General features: G+C 37.9%; 3 protein-coding genes across 3 annotated transcripts in view; 1 reads left to right on the top strand and 2 right to left on the bottom strand.

The window, feature by feature from the left end:
• The window catches only part of LOC131687913 (uncharacterized), a 58,723-nt gene extending 48,099 nt beyond the window's left edge, over positions 1 to 10,624 (bottom strand). The window contains exon 1 of the mRNA XM_058972008.1: positions 10,553 to 10,624. Within this exon, the coding sequence (XP_058827991.1) occupies positions 10,553 to 10,624 (72 nt within the window). The remainder of the gene's footprint in view (positions 1 to 10,552) is intronic.
• LOC131694009 (uncharacterized) overlaps positions 1 to 20,122 on the bottom strand; it is a 405,981-nt gene that overhangs the window by 344,554 nt on the left and 41,305 nt on the right. The gene's annotated exons all lie outside the window — the stretch shown is intronic.
• Positions 10,372 to 20,122, top strand: part of LOC131694007 (phenoloxidase 8-like) — an 82,526-nt gene continuing 72,775 nt past the window's right edge. The window contains exon 1 of the mRNA XM_058982346.1: positions 10,372 to 10,403. The gene's annotated coding sequence lies outside the window, so the exon portion shown is untranslated. The remainder of the gene's footprint in view (positions 10,404 to 20,122) is intronic.

Below are 20,122 nucleotides of genomic sequence, written 5' to 3' on the forward strand. Positions count from 1 at the left end.
TTATAGGACTTATCGACTCTCCAAAACAAGGTTATTGGATGCGTGGTACGCAGTTTTTGAACACATCCTTTTAATGTAGAATACATTTAAGGTTTCAATATAGGGGTCCCGTTTCAAAATATCGGCTGCGGCGCCGCGTCAGATTTTGAACGTTAATAACTGTTATCATACTTAACAGAATGATTTGATTTTTAGACCAATTTGTTGCAAATATGTTCCTCTATGCTGTATTAAAATTTGAAGTATGTATAACATGTACTAATAACAAAAAAAATGTGTTTTGAAAAATCTTTCGAAAACGACTCGGAAAAGTGAAAATTTTCAGCCCATCCCGCACAGAGCCGTCGTTATGGTAGACCAACCGAACAATAAAATAATGAAAAGTTTATATATAGGTCCATTACATGTTTGTTCGTATGGTTATTCGCATTGGGTTGCTTGACGAGAGCACTTGGTGGGGGAAAGACGGCATATTCCTTTGGTTAGGCCATTAGAAGCCGGACGGAAAGGAAAGGCTCATGCACGGCACGAGAACGAGCGAGAAAGCGATAGTAGTGCATATTAGCGCGATTATATAAATATCTGTCGGTCGGTTTTTCTCATCATTCGTATTCGTTCAAGCACTAGCAAGCAGCCAGTCCACCGAAGAAAAGCAGTCGGCGATGACGACGGCGGAAAAAGTGCCCCAGCTACTGGTGACTCATCGCAACCCGATCAGGAACTGTCGCCCTGCAAGAATTTCGCCCCAACTAAAGGGCAACAGAGTAGGCTATCGTTCCAGCGTCTGGGTCGTGAGATTGTGCAGGACTGCAAAGTCGAGCTACGCTTACAAAGCTCAGTCGTAATGATGCCCCGAGAAGCCAACGATGCCTACTTGGTCGGTTTGTTCGAGAATGCAAAATAGTGCTTTCTAGCTCACCGTGTCCGCGGGGAGTGCGTCTGAATTATGCTCCCGCAATAAAACAATAAACGGTTCTTTACAGGACCAATTAATTGTGTTCTAATAAGAGTTAAACTGAAATTTACATTTTATGGTGTATAACAAATAATTTTCAGAAAGCAATATAAGAAATACGATGTGTGGAAAGAAAGAAAGAGAATTTAAATTATCTTCTCTCGCTCGTTTTCGTGCACTGCTTTTCCATTCCTTTCTGCTGCTACTACCATCATAACTAAAACGAATGTGCGTGTTCCCCCACCATCTCATGACCAGTGTTGCCACAATTGCATGTCGCTATTACAATTTGAATTATTTTATTGATCCTCTCTAGTATTGATAAAATATAGAACGTGCAAAGTACACTAGTCGCATGCTTTTATTCGAACTTTTTGGCAGCCTCCGTTGATTAACTGCATAAATCGATTTGTTTGTGCAGCTCCTTGCTAGTAGCAAACTAAATAGCCTTTATCAGCGCTAACAAATAACACGAAAGAATTTAAATTTGTGAAAATCTTTTCCTTCCTTCTTTTCAAATCTGCAACATTCTTTGAAAATATTGTTTGAATGTTGTTATTGAAAAACTGAACATGCAAGTTTGCTAGCATTGGCCACTAGATTGAAGGCGATGGAAAGACAGAATATTCGTTTTGGTTATGCTAGTATTGGTAGCCGAACGGAAAGGAAAGGCGCAGGAATGGCACGAAAACGAGCGAGAGAGCGATAGTAGTGCTTTCTCGTATATGAATATTGGTCGTTCGGTTTTTCTCATCATTCGTATTCGTTCAAGCACTAGCAAGCAGCCAGTCCACCGAAGGAAAGCAGTTGGCAATAGCGACGGACGGAAAAAGTGCCCCAGCTACTGGTGACTCATCGGAACTGTCGCCCTGCAAGAATTTCGCCCCAACTAAAGGGCAACAGAGTAGGCTATCGTTCCAGCGTCTGGGTCGTGAGATTGTGCAGGACTGCAAAGTCGAGCTACGCTTACAAAGCTCAGTCGTAATGATGGCCCGAGAAGCCAACGATGCCTACTTGGTCGGTTTGTTCGAGAATGCAAAATAGTGCTTTCTAGCTCACCGTGTCCGCGGGGAGTGCGTCTGAATTATGCTCCCGCAATAAAACAATAAACGGTTCTTTACAGGACCAATTAATTGTGTTCTAATAAGAGTTAAACTGAAATTTACATTTTATGGTGTATAACAAATAATTTTCAGAAAGCAATATAAGAAATACGATGTGTGGAAAGAAAGAAAGAGAATTTAAATTATCTTCTCTCGCTCGTTTTCGTGCACTGCTTTTCCATTCCTTTCTGCTGCTACTACCATCATAACTAAAACGAATGTGCGTGTTCCCCCACCATCTCATGGCCAGTGTTGCCACAATTCCATGTCGCTATAACAATTTGAATTATTTTATTGATCCTCTCTAGTATTGATAAAATATAGAACATGCAAAGTACACTAGTCGCATGCTTTTATTCGAACTTTTTGGCAGCCTCCGTTGATTAACTGCATAAATCGATTTGTTTGTGCAGCTCCTTGCTAGTAGCAAACTAAATAGCCTTTATCAGCGCTAACAAATAAAACAAAAGAATTTAAATTTGTGAAAATCTTCTCTTTCCTTCTTTTCAAATCTGCAACATTCTTTGAAAATATTGTTGGAATGTTGTTATTGAAAAACTGAACATGCAAGTTTGCTAGCACTGGCCACTAGATTGAAGGCGATGGAAAGACAGAATATTCGTTTTGGTTATGCTAGTATTGGTAGCCGAACGGAAAGGAAAGGCACAGGAATGGCACGAAAACGAGCGGGAGAGCGATAGTAGTGCTTTCTTGTGTTTTCATATATGAATATTGGTCGGTCGGTTTTTCTCATCATTCGTATTCGTTCAAGCACTAGCAAGCAGCCAGTCCACCGGAGGAAAGCAGTTGGCGATGATGACGGTCCGCAAAAGTGCCCCAGCTACTGGTGGCCCATCGCAACCAACTACCGATCAGGAACTGTCGCCATGCTAGTATTTCGCCCCAACTAAAGGGCAACGGAGCAACTAATCCGCTGGCTAACATTCCAGCGTCTGGTTCGTAAGGTTGTGTATTACTTCAAAGTCGAGGTACGCTTACAAAACTCAGCCGTAATGAAGCCACTGATGCCTACTTGGTCGGTTTGTGGGAGTGGGCGTAAATTACAATAAAAGCAACGGTTCTTTTCAGGACCAATCAATTGTGTTCTAGTGAGAGTTAAACTGAAACTTTTATTTTAAGGTGTGTAGCAAATTTTCAACAAGCAACATAATACGTTGGGTGGAAAGAAGTAGCTTGCACACGGAACAAAAATTTAAATTATCCTCTCGCTCGTTTCGTGCACTGCTTTTCCATTCCTTTCTACTGTTATTATCAGTATTACCAAAACGAATGTGTTGTTGCATGTGTTTAAGAGAAACGTTGAAGTCGCATGCTTCTATTCAAGCTTTTTGGCAGCCCCCGTGAACTAACTGCATTAAATGATTTTTTGTGCAGCTCCGTGCTAGTAGCAAACAAAATGGCCCTACCAGTGTCTGATTCGTGAGATTGTGCAGGATTTCAAAGTCGAGCTAAGCTTATAAAGTTCAGCCGTAATGGTACCCGAAGAAGCCAGTCTTGTCGTTTTGTTCGAGGCTACAAAACAGTTCGCCAGGCACGTAACTATCATGCCAAAAATATCCAACGATCCAGCGCATCACCATCAACACCAACGTCGATACCAAAGGTTCTTTTCAGAACCACCATTATTACCATAGAGAATTATTTGAAAATTTCCCATTCAAACGTGATTCTGTTGAATATTATTAGATTTAAATTAACGTCTCGAATTGAAATCACGACGCTCCGGTTATGTGACAGACATTACCCACCCATCTTTTTTTATTGTGACCACGACACCCCATTTCAATATTTCTGAATGAACAGAAGGTCGAGTTTGGAAAGTTTGTAACTTTCATTGTACTTAACCAAATTACACAATGTTCGCACTAATGATTCAGAAATATGATCAGGAATCTTCTGTTAGATTTGTAAGTATGTATAATTTACATGAATAAAGAAAAATTGATTTTCAGGAATCAATTATTATCTGTTCTTCCATTGGCCAGTACTACGCGACTTCCTCATGCTAACAATTAATTTCATCGTTAGCCATCTCCCTCACCAAGGCCAACAACGCCAACAAAACCGGTCCTTTTCAGGACCACCATCATTTTTGTAAAGAATAATTTGAAATATTCCTCGCCCAAATCACCTTTTGTCCGAAAATTCCAATGAGTATCAACATATTTGAAGAACGTGTTCCTTATGTATTCTACATCTCTCCGGTTATGTCGCAGACATTACCCACCCATCTTTTTATTTTTACGAGCACTACATTCATTTGCTTTCACACATAAATAACGAGCATAATCCATAACAATAAATCAAGGAGTTAACATGATTTTGTGAAAAAAAAATTTTGGCGTAAAGTAGCCCCCTTGTGGGGGTGACTTTACGCCAATTTTAGCTCTTTAGATTTCACGTTCAATCTTGATTTTCCAAAAGTTCTTTTCAATGACTTTGGAGGTACTTGTGCCATATGTAAAACATCGAACAGTTTCAAATTAGAAGTTGCTTGATCGTAGTTCTTGAGTGTAATGTACAAAACGTTCTATTTTTGGCGTAAAGTAATCACCGATGACGGTATTTCAAAACCCACTCGTCAAACTCGTTCCAAAAACAAAGATAATTACAAAAATATTGATATCCGTCATTATCCCGACGAACTAGTTATGAAAAAAAAGTTCAACAGACGTATTTTTGGAGTCAATACGTTTTTATGTACAACGTATCCAACACTTAAATTTATTTAGCGCAGCTCTGTCTACAAAACAATATAATCCTAACAATAGCAAAACAAACTTTAATTTCGTTTTTACTCTTAATTTACTATAATAAACACTTAATTTACTATTATAAACCGAAGCTGTTAATGTATTCTTCTATAGTCCCTAAACATAGGCATATAACCTTTTTTGATTTTGTATAAATTTCACTTAAGGAGGTCTTCCAGCACAAAATTAAAAAAAAACTATAAGGCACGAAAAATATGCTCAAGAAAGGATTTGCACGAATTGGACTTGGTTCGTCTGCTAGATCTTATCAAACATATGTTAATATGAGGCTGACAAAAACGGGTTAAAAAGCTGATGAAATCAAGGGCTGACAAAATCGGGTTAAAAAGCTGATAAAATCTGGGAAGACAAAATCGGAAGCTGATAAAATCGGGTCTTAACTTTATTAACTTTTCTAAGTAACTTGAACAATTTTGAATTGCTCGAATAATAAAAAAATGGATAACGCAATCTTTAGTCTTAAATTATTGTAGACAAAGAAAAGACCTTTATCAGCCCCCGATTTTGTTTATCCCCAATTTTGTCAGCTTTTGACGATTTTGTCATATTTATAAAAAAGAAAGAAATAAACAAAAAAAATTTCTAAAAAAATTCAATTTTGACACATCGGCGGACCCCCCCTGTGCATTGAAACTGTCCAAAAGTATTGATTTTCAACTACCAACAACTTGTCCATCAATATAAAACACTTTCCCAAAAAGTTGAAAAAATCAATTTTAACGCATCGGCGGACCCCCCTGTGCATTGACAATGTCCAAAACTATTGATTTTCAACTACCAACAACTTGTCCTTCAATATAAAACACTTTCCCGAAAGGTTAAAAAAATCAATTTTAAGGCATCGGCGGACCCCCCTGCATTGAAAATGTTCAAAACTATTAATTTTCAAAAGCCCTCAACTTGCCTTTCAATATAAAACACTTTCCCGAAAAGTTTGAAAAAAGTCCATTTTGACACATCGGCGGACCCCCCTGTACATTGAAAATGTCCAAAACTATTGATTTTCAACTACCAACAACTTGTTCTTCAATATAAAACACTTTCCCAAAAAGTTGAAGAAAATTCCATTTTGACACATCGGCGGACCCCCCTGTGCATTGAAAATGTTCAAAACTATTGATTTTCAACTACCAACAACTTGTCCTTCAATATAAAACACTTTCCCGAAAAGTTGAAAAAAATCCATTTTGACAAATCGGCGGACCCCCTATGCATTGAAAATGTCCAAAACTATTGATTTTCAACTACCAACAACTTGTCCTTCAATATAAAACACTTTCCCAAAAAGTTTGAAAAAATTCTATTTTGACACATCGGCGGACCCCCCTGTACATTGAAAATGTCCAAAACTATTGATTTTCAACTACCAACAACTTTTTCTTCAATATGAAACACTATCTCGAAAAGTTGAAGAAAGTTCCATTTGACACATCGGCGGACCCCCCTGTGCATTGGAAATGTCCAATACTATTGATTTTCAACTACCAACAACTTGTCCTTCAATATAAAACACTTTCCCGAAAAGTTGAAAAAAATCAATTTTAGCGCATCGGCAGACCCCCTGTGCATTGAAAATGTCCAATACTATTGATTTTCAACTACCAACGACTTGTCCTTCAATATGAAACACTTTCCCGAAAAGTTGAAAAAAATTCCATTTTAGCGCATCGGCAGACCCCCTGTGCATTGAAAATGTTCAAAACTATTGATGTTCAACTACCAACAACTTGTCCTTCAATATAAAACACATTCCCGAAAAGCTGAAATCGTTAGCATTTGGATTATTTTGCATCCCTACATGTGTGCTGGATCGCTCTCACTCCCAAAATCATTTGGCCAAATCATCATCATAAGGAGTTTCTTACAATAATCATGTACAATACCATTAACCCCGATTTTGCATCTTTTCTATCGTACCTGATTTTCTCAACTTCATAATCCCGATCAAAAAAAACATAATCAGGCTGTGATCACAGGCGGTGATTTTGTTGCAATGATTTTTTGCTAGCACATTATCGCTTCAGAGAAAATCACTAGCGATTTTTTATGGTTGTGATCATAGCACTGCATGATCAGCAGTGATAATTATCACTGATGATTTTTGATTTTCGGTGATTTTCCCAGCACTGGCTGCTGGTCTCATAAACCATTCGTCGTACACAGAAAAAAATATTGGTAAAATAAGAGTTTTTCACTCTTAGCAAAAAACAACCAACGCATACTCGTAGTTTGACAATAAAACTTTTATATTAATTACTATTCTTCATTAGCTTAAAAGGGAAACTTTTATTTTGATTATTATTCTTGATTAATTTAAAAGTTTTACTTTCAACATAATAGTAGGCGTTGGTTGTTTTGGCTAAGAGCGGATCACTGATGTATTTTTTACTCGATTAACGCAAATAATCGATTAATTTCTTAAATAATCGACAAATTAATAATCGATTAGAAGCTTTGGTATAATCGAGTAAATCGATTACTTAATATCAAATAATCGACAACATAAAACGCCAAATATGAAAACGACAAAACAAAAAATTCAAGCGACTCAAAATTTCAAAATAGACCCAACGACCTTTTTTATGGTTCGCAAACTAAGATTTACTACCTAACCGATTATTAGATTTTAATCGATTATCTTGGCCGATTAATCGAATCAATTATTCAAGCTCTCAAAAATTATTCGATTAACGGATAATCGATTATTTGCAAAAATCAGACATCACTAGTAGCATTCTCTAGACTCTAATCCTAGTTGCACTCGTGAATTTTTGGGACATCCTGAGACCGATTTCATAAAACTTTGTAGAGGAACCATATTCGCAAAACGCAGCTCAATGTAACTGTAATGTCATTTCAAATTACACCAAATCGATAATCAATGAATAATAAGCATTTTAAATTATCTGAACACTTGCGGAAACCTTCCAACTGGGCCCGTAAATTGCGGGATCGGGTTCTTCGGACCACCTGTTCCATTTCGACGTGAGCAAATCTGTTGCTTCGAACACCAGATAAGATGAACTTAGCGTCCGCCCCTATCTAATAGTATCATCTGGAAAATATACTGGAAATCGGATATTTTTAACTAGCTGACCTGACCGACGTTGCAAAAATAGTAATGCTTGTGGAACGAATTTCTGTTAATTTCAAATCCAGTAAGGTGACTCCAATTGTAAAACATGTTACGAAAAGTCCTATAATATACGTTGTGGTAAACAACGCCTTTGTTTGTGCAACTCTCTTCAAACAGTAATAATGCTGATGCTTTACCAATATATGAACAGGGCCATGCGAGAATCGACGGTACTCCAAATTTATTCCGAAGCTTTTCAATGACTTACGTTCATTATCAAAGTCGAATCGGTATTTTAATCCGTTTGAATCATGGGAATTCGCGGAAACAAAGCATTGCTGCATTCATACTCTCCTTTGTGAATAGTGCCTTCATACACGTTGTTCATCAACTCCTCCACCGCTCTTCCTTTTAAATGCGTGAATGCAAGATATATCATAAAGTAGAACTTTAAAACAGAAAAGTACCGTTGCGGAAAAAATGGAACCAAATAACACACCCCTGATATTTTATTACGTGACTCTATATAATTGTAAACTATGCAAACAATCTTAAACTAAATATGTCCCAATTGCACAAATAGGTGGATTAAGAAAATTTTAATATTCCATATTTATATATATAGAGATATCCAGCAAAACGTGGATATATTAGTAAAGCACAATTGCACTGATAGGAGTGGAGCACAATTGCACTGATAGGTGGATTAAGAAAATTTAAATATGTATTTTATTTTTGTGCCAAAAAACCTTCCACGGAAAATATCCAACAAAATAATGCAAAAATCAATGAAATCCGTCATGTAGTTCTTGAGTTATGCGATAACATACGGACACCATTTCATTTTTGTATATAGAGATTTTTGTTGGCCCAGCTGCCCAACCCCGCCTTTTGGGGGTTACATGTTTTGAGGTTTAACTGGTTTCTCATTATAAAAACAGACTATTTAAATTTTTTGAAGGGAAACAAAAATTTGGACAGTAGAGGGTTAAATAAAGAGTGCACGTATATGACCATTCATAAATGTGACATGTTGTGACAAAAGGGGGAGGGGGAGTAAGCTAGATCGTTACCCAAGTAACAATTTAAGTTTTATAGCACACTACAAGTGCAATCTTAGTTTTAAGAGAGACTTCAAGAGCACCATAAAACCTCAAATGTTACTAGGGTATGTAACATGTTTTTACCGAAGAAAAAAAAATTGTTCAAGGAATTTGTTACGTAATAGGGGAGGGAGGGATGAATAAATTTGTGACAATTTGTTACATAGGGGGAGAGGGAAGCCAATTTTGGGCAATTTTTACGTTACGTAATTTATGAATGGTCCCTATGACGGTTGCATATTGTGCTTGATGCATTTGCACTTATTCGACCAATCACGATTACGATACGCAGATGTGATATCCACCAGCACAAGTGAAGTGGCTCACTGTTATTGTTATGCGTTGTCAACCGTGAAAATTGAACCTTCATACAATCGCCCCGAGCAGCGAATATACTGTTTTGATAGAATTTCTATTAATACTAGGGTTGGGAAAAATACTTGAAACTAAAATGGCATAAATCGTGACGATCCATTTTCAGCAACGAGCAGGTCTAATCCATCCTCTAAAGCCCCAACGAGAAACACCATCAACTTTGGGCATATGCTAACAATTGCTCTTCATAGCGTATATCCGGCAGCCGATAACGAGTATCGAACTGTTCGTATACGTAGTGATTGGATGGAAACATATGGAAAGTTTTTTTTGTTTGTTTGTTTGTTTGTGCGTGATTGGAAAGTATTTCATTTGAATGTTTGCCATCCGATAGACTGTAGGCACTTTTTATGCGCGTTCGCAGCTTAATGGTATTAGGACAGATCCCTAAATCAAGCGAAGTCACGATGGGGATTGAGTCTATTTTGGTTCGAAATTTTTGCACCATACTCAAACGGAAGCTATTTAGAAACTAAACATACTAACGTACTATGTATACCAATACTCATGAAATTCGTTCAAACAACTTCATAACAATGCCCAACGTCAGTTTATTCGTTTCACCTGATGTACACACATACATCTAAGTAATATCCGAATCCGTATCGTTTAACTCAGAAGCCAAACTTTGTAGCATAAGTCCGTGAAATTTATTCAAATGAAACACAATTACACAATTGAGTAAACTTGATAAAAGCAGTTTTTGCCAGCCACAGCAAACGTCATGCGGTGTGCTATGGGCAGAGGCCAAAGTCCCATCCCGAGTTGACAGGAATAGTAAACACACAGTGCAAAAGTGGAAACTCGTGTAAAATGTTACATAAAATTATACACCTAGTACAAGTAAACTTTTGCCATTCGAAAAAGTAACATTTTCATCAAACCGGAACGAGTAAGAGCATCAACCGAGAAGAGGTCATAAAGCTCCAGATTAGGCATTGCTGTAGACTGCCTCCTTGCTGGGACTGGTGCTGTCGTGATCCGAGTTCTGACATGGTGAGTTGTGTTAGTGCGTGCAGAAAGTCACACAATAGCGACGGAATTTACACAGGAAAGTTTTGATGTGGAACTTTTTTTTCCTATAAGTAAAATGCTTCCCTCTGCTAGCCGAACCGAGGTACATATGTACATTATTACAAACCTACCAGTCGGGATGCTTTGTTCTCCGAAAACTCCCGCTTCAACTCTATGATTGCAAAGGAGGTGGCAGCATTCATGCGAACCGATTTTCTGAACGGAGGGGAAGAGTGCGTTGCAAAGAAGAATGGATGATGGTAATAATGTTTAAATTATTGTTCTCGTTCTGTACTCCGCTTTGGTTTTTTGCTCATTGTCGTACAAATTGGCCTTAACATTCATGGATTGCTCTTTAAAAAGTGCGAGTTAAAATGTGCTGCATGAGGTTTAGAGCGGTCCCAACCATACAACGGGTTTGCGGGTAATGAAAATCAATATTATTGTTTCGTTGCTATTATTGGTATAATCCCATATCATATCTTATTTCTCGGACATTAATATGCTTGTATATAATGGTTTGGTTCACATTTCAGTTTAACAAACCGTAAAAAGTATTATCTCTAGAAAACTACTATCAAATATCACGGGAATATGATCCATCAAACTTTCAAACATAAATTCCACAAATTGTTGGCACAAGCCTATACCACTAAATGTAAAATATTTTGGTTAGTATACTCGGATAGATAATACAAAATTATAAATCTTTCGTATAGGTTAACTCTGATTTTTACGTAAATAGGAATCCCAATCTGGGTAAAGAAAATTTCTGCCTGAGGGATAGTTCACACCAAAAGCTAATGTGCATGGAGTCTCAGTTCATGCGACTTAATTTTTCGATATAAATCTCTCTAGACACGGCACATAGGAGTATTGAACTTGAGCTTGTGCGACCACCCCGTCCTGCTACTCCGTTATCGATCTGGACTAGCTGAAGTTGCACAGGAAATCAGTAGATAATTATGCTTGGGATTAGCGGAACATCTTTCAATGTGCAACTCCTGGCAATCCTAAATTGTTTTATTGATCAAGACCGCTGCCGGCCAAGCCCAAACGTAGATCGCGGAAGGAAAGAAAAGGAATGTTAGTCCGATACATGCTTTTGCTTGAGGCCGTATATACTACTGCCCACGCGATCTGTTGTTTCCCGGGTTTGCGCATTACGTTCAAAGTTTGTATGGAACTTTATATGGGGAAACCAATCATTTTGCATTTACGTTAATAAAGATCGAGAGATTTCACGCAATATGAAAAAACAGCTTTATAAAACGATAATTCAAACCTTGATTAACAACTTTGTCGAAGACGGTAACTAGCTACGAGTTTTCAAAAAAATAATTATACCGATTTTAAAACTAATGGTTCAATCCAAATGCAGAAATTCATTATTTCTTTCAACACTGTTAGGACACCAGCGACACGAGTACTTTAAACTTAAATAAATGAGAATATAGTTGTCGCAGAGACTTGGTACCTTTGAATTGATGAATAACCTAGACGTAGCCTGAAAATGAAAAGAAGAGCGGGTGGAGGCAACCAACCGCTACCAAATTTTGTACAGACATTTGGGACAACAAAAGGAACTTAAAAAGTGCTGTGCCCGCTAGTTTTTATCATTTTAAAGTTTTCCCATACAACCGCGAGCCACTCTGCTTGCTCACTCCACGAGTATCACGGGAAGAGGATATTTGTAAGTAAGTATAGAAGTTGGATTCTACTTCTTCATTTCCGACGCCAGAGAGGTGACTCCACTACTATCTGGACTAAATATCGATCCATCAACTCATGGACCGAGGACCAACGGCGTTACTTCCCTTCCGAAGGAAGACGTGACCACAGATTTGAATGAATGGCGGTCACGCTTACCACTCAACCACCGGCGCCGTCACTCTAGACACAGCATATAGGAGTATTTGATTGAAAAACCTGTCCGAAATTTAGGACTGGTGGTATCCAACGGGGGAAAACCGATCTGAAATGATGAGCGAAGCTAAGCAATCATGTGAAAAATATTCTCCCCAGAGGCGAGACTCGAACTCGCACGGCGACGGTGATCGTACCCTGCCTGCAAAGCGAGAATCAACACACAACGGCAGCTTTTTTCACATGATTGCTTAGCTTCACTCACCATTTCCGATCGGATTTCCCCGTTGGATACCACCAGTCCTAAATAAGGTATTGGCACTTAAGTCAAAAGACTACAAATTGAATTATTAGTTTAATTCGAAAGGGCGGGTTCGCTCCCGTCATACCTCTGTTCACTGGGCAAGGGACCAGAAATCGACAGTCTTCATTAGTGCTGTCACCCACCGAAGTACGATTGGTAATGAACTAAAAATTAGACATCAGACGATAATAAAAACCCGGGCCTTGGTATCTAGCGGGGAAATAAAATAGATCAAATGTGTTGGGGTGATCAGCCGCCGTTGTGTGTTGATTCTCGCTTTGCAGGCAGGGTACGATCACCGTCGCCAGTGAGATAACCATTAGAGTGGGACATGGTTATATGAAAAAAATAAAATTTGGTTCCGAGTAACTTTTTGGATCCCATTTAGCTCCCAGAACAACTCTGCAAATTTTTGGCTCGATCGGTGAAACTATATTTTTGCGCCCACGGTTTAAAGTTTACATGGGATTTCGTATGAGAAAATTGTCTTTTGCAAATTAATTCTTCCAAGAGTCGCCCGTTATCTCCTAAAAATAAGTAGATATCTGATTTTTATAGGAAATTTCTCAAAGAAATAAAGTCTAGAAGACTGCAAAACGATCTGATGATTGTGGAAAAAGTTATTAACCAAAAACCGATTGACGCCCTGAAGATTGATGAAAATTTCACTTTTCATAGCATCACTGCTTCTGACGGTCTATTTGCATACAAATTTTTTAACTTTCTCTTATTATGTACAAAAGAAGCCTCAATTTATCCCTTAAAATCTTGCGAAGTGGCCAAATAGTATAGATAAACGATTTAGACACATTAAGAGAGGATTAAAACAAAATTGCGTATAATTGGACAACCAACAGCAGTGGTGCTAGAAAAAATCAATATTTTATCAATGGTCAGAGAATCAATCGGTTTCTGCTTAATAACTTTTTCTCAAGCATCAGAACGTTTCGTGGTTTTCGAGACTTTGTTTCTTTATAAAATTTCCTATAAAAGCCACATAACGATTTATTTTTAGGAAGTAATGGGTGACTCCTGGACGAATTATTTTGTAAAAGTTAATTTTCCCATGTAAACTTTAAACAGTGGGCGCAAAAATATAGTTTCACCGATCGAGCTAAGAATTTGCACAGTTGTTCTAGGACCCAAATGGTAACTAAAAAGTTGCTCGGAGCTGGAATCTAATTTTTGTCCCACCCTAATAACCATATGTTCTTTCTGGGATGTCACCATACCCAGGGATAGCATAAGGGTTAGTGCATTGGGCCGGAGTCTCGAAGGTTGCGAGTTCGAGTCTCGCCTCCGGGGGGAATTTTTTCACAATTTCCGATCGGTTTTCCCCGTTGGATACCACCAGTCCTAAATAAGGTAGCGGCACTACTTAAGTCAAAAGACCAAAAATTGAATTATTAGTCTGTCCGAAATTATTTTAATATTTGCAACAGAAATTAATATTCAACTAATATTTTACATAAATGCAATGATTTAGTAATAATTGGTTGGTTTGTATTCGTATACAAGTGTAACAAAATCTTTCTGGCTAATCCAAGTATTACGTACATAATATTTAAAAAATTTATGTTTTAAAAATTGCATTTCGAAGAGTTTGGTGCACAGCAAGTTTAGCAGATTTTAGGATGTAATAACAAGGAAAGACATGTTTGCTGGCTTTTTGCATTAGCTCGTATTGCCTTCTCGTCAAGTTCGCCTCACCAAACAGCGTAAGATCTTCTTCAGAAGAATACTCCTTGGTTTTTTACGGCTTTTAAATATCAAAGTGTGACTATTTCCAACGGCTTTCCTGGACACTATATAACAACTTTCATAATCTGCACCATGTTGAACGATCTGAGATAAATATTATAACATATTATGCAAACAGTTTCCCTAAAATTTTGAGTTTATTTTATTCTTTTATCGCACTTTTTCGGGAAAATAGTTGAAATCAAATGGTTAGCAGTAAAAATCTCGGATTTTTTAGATAAATTATAGGACAAAAATATTTACGGTCTCTTAAAAAGTGATTAGTTCAGTTGAAGTTGATTGATTTCTTTAATATACAAGGAATTGTTTGAACAGATTGAAACGATGCGTGAAAATTATATCATTTTCAATTTGAATTTATGTTCATAAAAGGTACATTAAATGACTAAATAACCGTTGCCGGTAGATGCTGAACATGTTTAGAATGTGGTTTGTATTTTGTATCGGTGATTTTGTTAGAGGGAATCATCTTATCGCACGTTACTGAAAAAAGTCTCATTTGATCAAAGATACCCCGTTGTATGGTACATATTTTGCTTCAACAGTGTTTCGAAATGACTCAGCTGGTGCCGAAGCACTTTTGAGCACTCTGGTTGAATAAAACCATCATTTTGTTTCTCAGTTAACTGAACATTATTTCGAAAAGAAATATCCTTGTAAAAGTTTGAACATCGCACGGACAATGTAAGGATAAATGTCCAAAATATCTACTTTTTCAAATAGCTCACATTGAAAATGGCGCAATTATGCCAAGTTTTTCTCCCGATCTAGTAGTATTTAGATTATGCTTAATCAGTGTACAAGAGTTTTCATTGGGACGGATTGGTAACATGAACTTTTTCAATTTTGAAAAGTGAGAAAATCACGGATTTTTTTCTTTGTATTTAAGTTTAATAAGACTGATATTTTTTTTGAGTACATCTACACCAAAATATGACCCTGAACTTTATTAAAACATAGGATGTTGGAGTCGGGACAATTTGAATAACTAATGTTTAGAAGATTTGTTTCCACGCGCGAATTTTAATTTAGCCGAGCAGTATAAAAAAAACCCTTCCTTTTACAGTAACAGGGTTGCCAAACTTTAGTAAATACACGCAACATAATTGCCATAATGCAGAAATTACTATGCAATATTATGATATAATATAATTCCCTCGATAACGGTTTTTGAAAATTTGACTTTCGGCTAGCTTTTTCGGCCAAATACCCCTCTGTGCGCGGTACATTTTTAATAAATTCACATTGTTAAAGATTGTGAACAACTTGTCCTGTCGCCTCGTATGTGTACAGCTTTAAAGACCCCATGCTTCAACCAGTGAAGATACTGGTGTGCAAACGTTTGCATTCAGCATCAGTCGCAGTTGACGGGAAGAAGACATAGGTCAATTCAGACTCTTATCGGATGACCTTCGCCGGAACTCCGGAACTGGGTCTAATCACTGTTCAAAAGTGGGATTGCAGAAGCATTGAAAAAAAATATTTTCAGCGGTGTATCATAGAAAACTCCACAAATGTCTAGTAAAATCAACAGATAGACACATAGTCTCTTGGGCAAAGTTGTTACTTATTTTTTTTTTCAAGTCTGTATTTTATAAACAATCTTTGTTGACGACACTATACCTCAAAAATCGTTTTTTGTGATCCACTATATTGCTTATTTGAAAACACTGTACATTGGCGACAAGGTTCCATAAAAGTGGTGACAGTACACAACCTTGATGACATCCGCAGACCTCAGTTTCTTTATCCCTACTTGCCTTTACCATGAGCTCCGACGGCGGGTACTAAATATTGCGTGTATCCAGTTTGTACCAGTACCATGACTTCGTGCTGCTTCCAAAATGGATGTTGTCAAAAGCTCAAAAGTGGATACACTTATTTCACAAAAAGCAGCTCAATTTCGGACTCACCAAAAATACTATTTGTAAGAAATGAAATGAAATGAATTTAACAGTATCTGTGAACAACTGAAACCATCCTAACAAAGCTCTCTATAGGCATGTATGAACTGGACCTTCCTTCCTGAGAGCTAGTCCTATTCACATTTGACAAAAAGTACCACGCGTCTCCATCGATGCACTATAGAGTGGATCTTGTGAAAATATCCGAATCATCCGAGTTTACAGTAGAACTGTTCTTGATGTGAGTGGTAATCAAATTCACTAAAAGCTCGAAACATTGCACTGATTTCCGCCATAGAAACGTTCCGCTCAATTGTGGCTTGATTCCGAGAAATGGCCGAAACTTTCACCAAACTATCGGTGTGCTATCATGGCTTTTCATAGCACAGCTGAACATTATTCAATTCAAGAGCATACTATTTCCGGTTCTAGTCGGCTTTCGCCTATGTTATAACAGTGCTTGAAATATGGCTCTATAGCATATTTGCAGGAGCAAATTGAATTTGCTAACGCCGGCAGTGCTCAAGTTAGTTTTTGCGCTTCGATTGGATTTTTTTATTTGAAGTAGGATCCTTTTTGACCAGCAGCCTTGATGTTGCACAATGTTTCGCATAGAAAAGTTTTTTTTCATACCTCTCTTCTCTTCTAGAGAGTACTTGCAATGTCGGAGGCACGTTTTTTCCCATTTCCTTGAGTAGGGTAATTGACTTTCAAGTTTAAGTGAGTTGGTTTTTGGTCAGCTTCATTTTGTATGCTGGTTTAGAACTTTGCCTAGGACTATAAACGATTGGCCGGTTTTGCCCATAGGCCAATGTCCATCAATTATTTTACGAAACGTAAAACCGGTTTTTTCTGCAGTTAATTTCATTTTGAACGATACTTCACTAAACTCTTACTTCAGTACTAGAATTGCCATTAATTGCGCTAAGAAAGAATCTGGGGAATGAGAAAAATCAATGAAAATATCATTGACTTATGAGAACAAAAATGGAAGTCTCACGACCGTCACTGGGTACCGTGCTTTCAATATATGAAGTGTCTTGCCATTTCCAGAACCACTACAATAATCCTCGTCGCAATTGTGGAATTTTTCCTCTGAATGCAAAGTATGCATAGCAAATTCCACTTCAATTTTCTTTCCACTCTACGCTAGACTCCGGCAAAAAAGTCGAATCGACGCACGGCTTTTTCCGATCATTATCCTAATCACGGAATGGCTATAAACATGCTTCAATTGTGGAAAGCGAGAATTGCGTTGTTCCGAAGACGAAGGAAAATCCTCGCCCTGTTCATCAGTCCGAGATGGTTCTATCCGAGTGGAATGTTTATTTTTCTCTTTTAGCCAGCTTGAGATGCTGAAGGATTGGTTAGGGTCCCGCGGTAAGTAATAAATTTCCAGTAGATAATATGAAGATAAATATGAGCTGTGGGTGATTGTAGTAATTCAGGGAAAATGTACTTTGCAATGAAGGAAGAATGAACAACGAAGAACGTAGAAAGAAAGAACGAAGAGCGAAGAACAAGGAACGCAGAACGAAGAACGAAGAACAAAGAATGAAGAACGAAGAACGAAGAACGAAGAACGAAGAACGAAGAACGAAGAACGAAGAACGAAGAACGAAGAACGAAGAACGAAGAACGAAGAACGAAGAACGAAGAACGAAAAACGAAGAAAAAAGGCAAACAAATAACGACTGATTTTCAGGACTATATAATAATTTCATCAATCAATATAATTACCGGCTTCCAAATCATCGAGAATAGCACTAGCTAAAGCATAACAGTATTTGCCGTTTGGCCCATTTATTGTCGAGCTGTACTGTGCAAAGCACATTCTGATTTATGTCAGGCACTTTTTCATCACTTGACCGTTTCTCTCAATAAATAACGATTAATGCAATGATTATATACAGACCCCTCCAGTGTAACACATTGAGCTTCGGAGTAGTTTATTTGGTTGAGTGGCCGACGGCAATGGCGTTCGCCGTTCGATGAGTATCGCAATCGATTTGCAATAGATTTCATTGTGCGCATTCCCCACTAAGGCGCCGGCTAGACGCGTTTTCTTCTTGGTTTTGTTCACGAAATATCCTATCCCTGGGAGGTTCAGCTATTTGCAGTACAGTCCTGATCTGATGTTTTGTTTTGAGAATTTTATCTGTATGGTTGCTGGAGAAAGTAAGGAAGACTGTAGGTGGTTATGGAAATGCAATCAATGAGACGGTGGGAGGGAGCGGTAAAGTATTATGGCGCCAATGTTATACAATATCTAATAACGATATTAATTCGAAAGGCATTTGAATGATCCTTTGTTTGGGGTATGCGGATAATGTGTTAACTAAGAACAGCTATAATCAACAAGCGTTTTTTATATATTAAAGAAATATGCATACTCCGCTACAGAGGGTAAAATCTCAAAAATTATCATTTTTGGGTGCAACAAATATCAAAAGAAAATGTTTACTTCTGAAACCGATAAAGCTTACCCATCACGAATCAATCAACCAAATTCAATTTGCAAGTGTTGACAAAATTGCACTGACAATCCACAAAGGGCGTGCGAGGTCCATGGATTTTGTTGCCGACTGTGATTCTTAATAGGACCTGAGCAGAGCTGTTTGAATCATTGACCGACAAATTGAATGAACTATGTATCTCTAACAACGTCCTCCCGCGGCGAGTGAAGATGTTTCGGGATTGAGACATCGCTTCGTAACTACGAACATATTTATTTGCTACAAACAAGACATTGCTTTATGGAGCGAAGTCACAGATGGTAGAAGAAGATAGTCCTCAACAGAGAAGTAGACAATTTGTGTTGGTCTGGAGTAGATTAGGTCATTGAGAGTGAATGTGTATGTGTATGTGTGTGAAAAGTACAGATATAGTATAACGTACTTTCTTTATGCACGAGGACACATTGCGGTGGTATCATCAGTACCATGACAAAGAATGTAGTTACTTTGAGCTGGGAGTTAAGTTTTGTGACTTGATGTTGCTGTCTTTGGTTTTGCAAAGGAAAGTGTGACCCATGCTTGATATATGGCATGACCTACTATCGTTGTGGTTTGCTTCCTAATGGGTGCGGAAATGATACCTCAGACGTGTTGATGGGGCAGTGACGGTACAGGTAGAAAGCTTACGGAATGCTATTTATTCTGAATAAATGATGTGTGAGTTTGTAGTGTGTTTCATTATGACTAGATGAAAGCACCTAATTCCTATCATTTATCACAGACTATTACAGATGTTTCTTGTTTCCACAATTATTTGTGTTTTCGTCACATGCGGTAAGGCATCATTCTTCAGTGCTTTATTTTGAAAAGGGGCCATTAAGATCAAAATCCAGACTACTCACACGCTGAGTTACCCGAATTGGTGAAAGTAGCCAAATCAACTGTCACCAACGTTATAAAAGTATTGGGGAAACGATTGTCGACAACCACTAAGACTGGATCGGGGAGAAATCGAAAACTGTAAGTTGCAGCGAAAACAAAATGATTGGTCAAAATGCCGCAAACAAGGTGGGAGTAGCGAATATAACCGTGATTCGAGGTTAAGAAGATAATGACTCTAACCAAGAAGTCCAAAATATGATCCCGGAAACTGTATATGACAATATTGACGACGTTCAATCGAGCTAAGTTGGACGTCAAAACGTACGTCAAGCCAAGTCCAAACTGCTTCCTGGGCAGGAGCTGTAACGGTAACTAGAAAGGGAAAAATGTGAAATATTTTCTGGCATATGTCGCAGTTTGCTAAGAAATATCTGATTTGGTGGGCTAGCTGTACCTGTTGATTGAAACGAATTAATTTTACTGTGGAACAATCAACCAGGAAATTTAAACGATCGACTGCCTGTATAA

This window comes from Topomyia yanbarensis, chromosome 3, assembly GCF_030247195.1.
Source record: "Topomyia yanbarensis strain Yona2022 chromosome 3, ASM3024719v1, whole genome shotgun sequence".
NCBI classification, from domain to species: domain Eukaryota; kingdom Metazoa; phylum Arthropoda; class Insecta; order Diptera; family Culicidae; genus Topomyia; species Topomyia yanbarensis.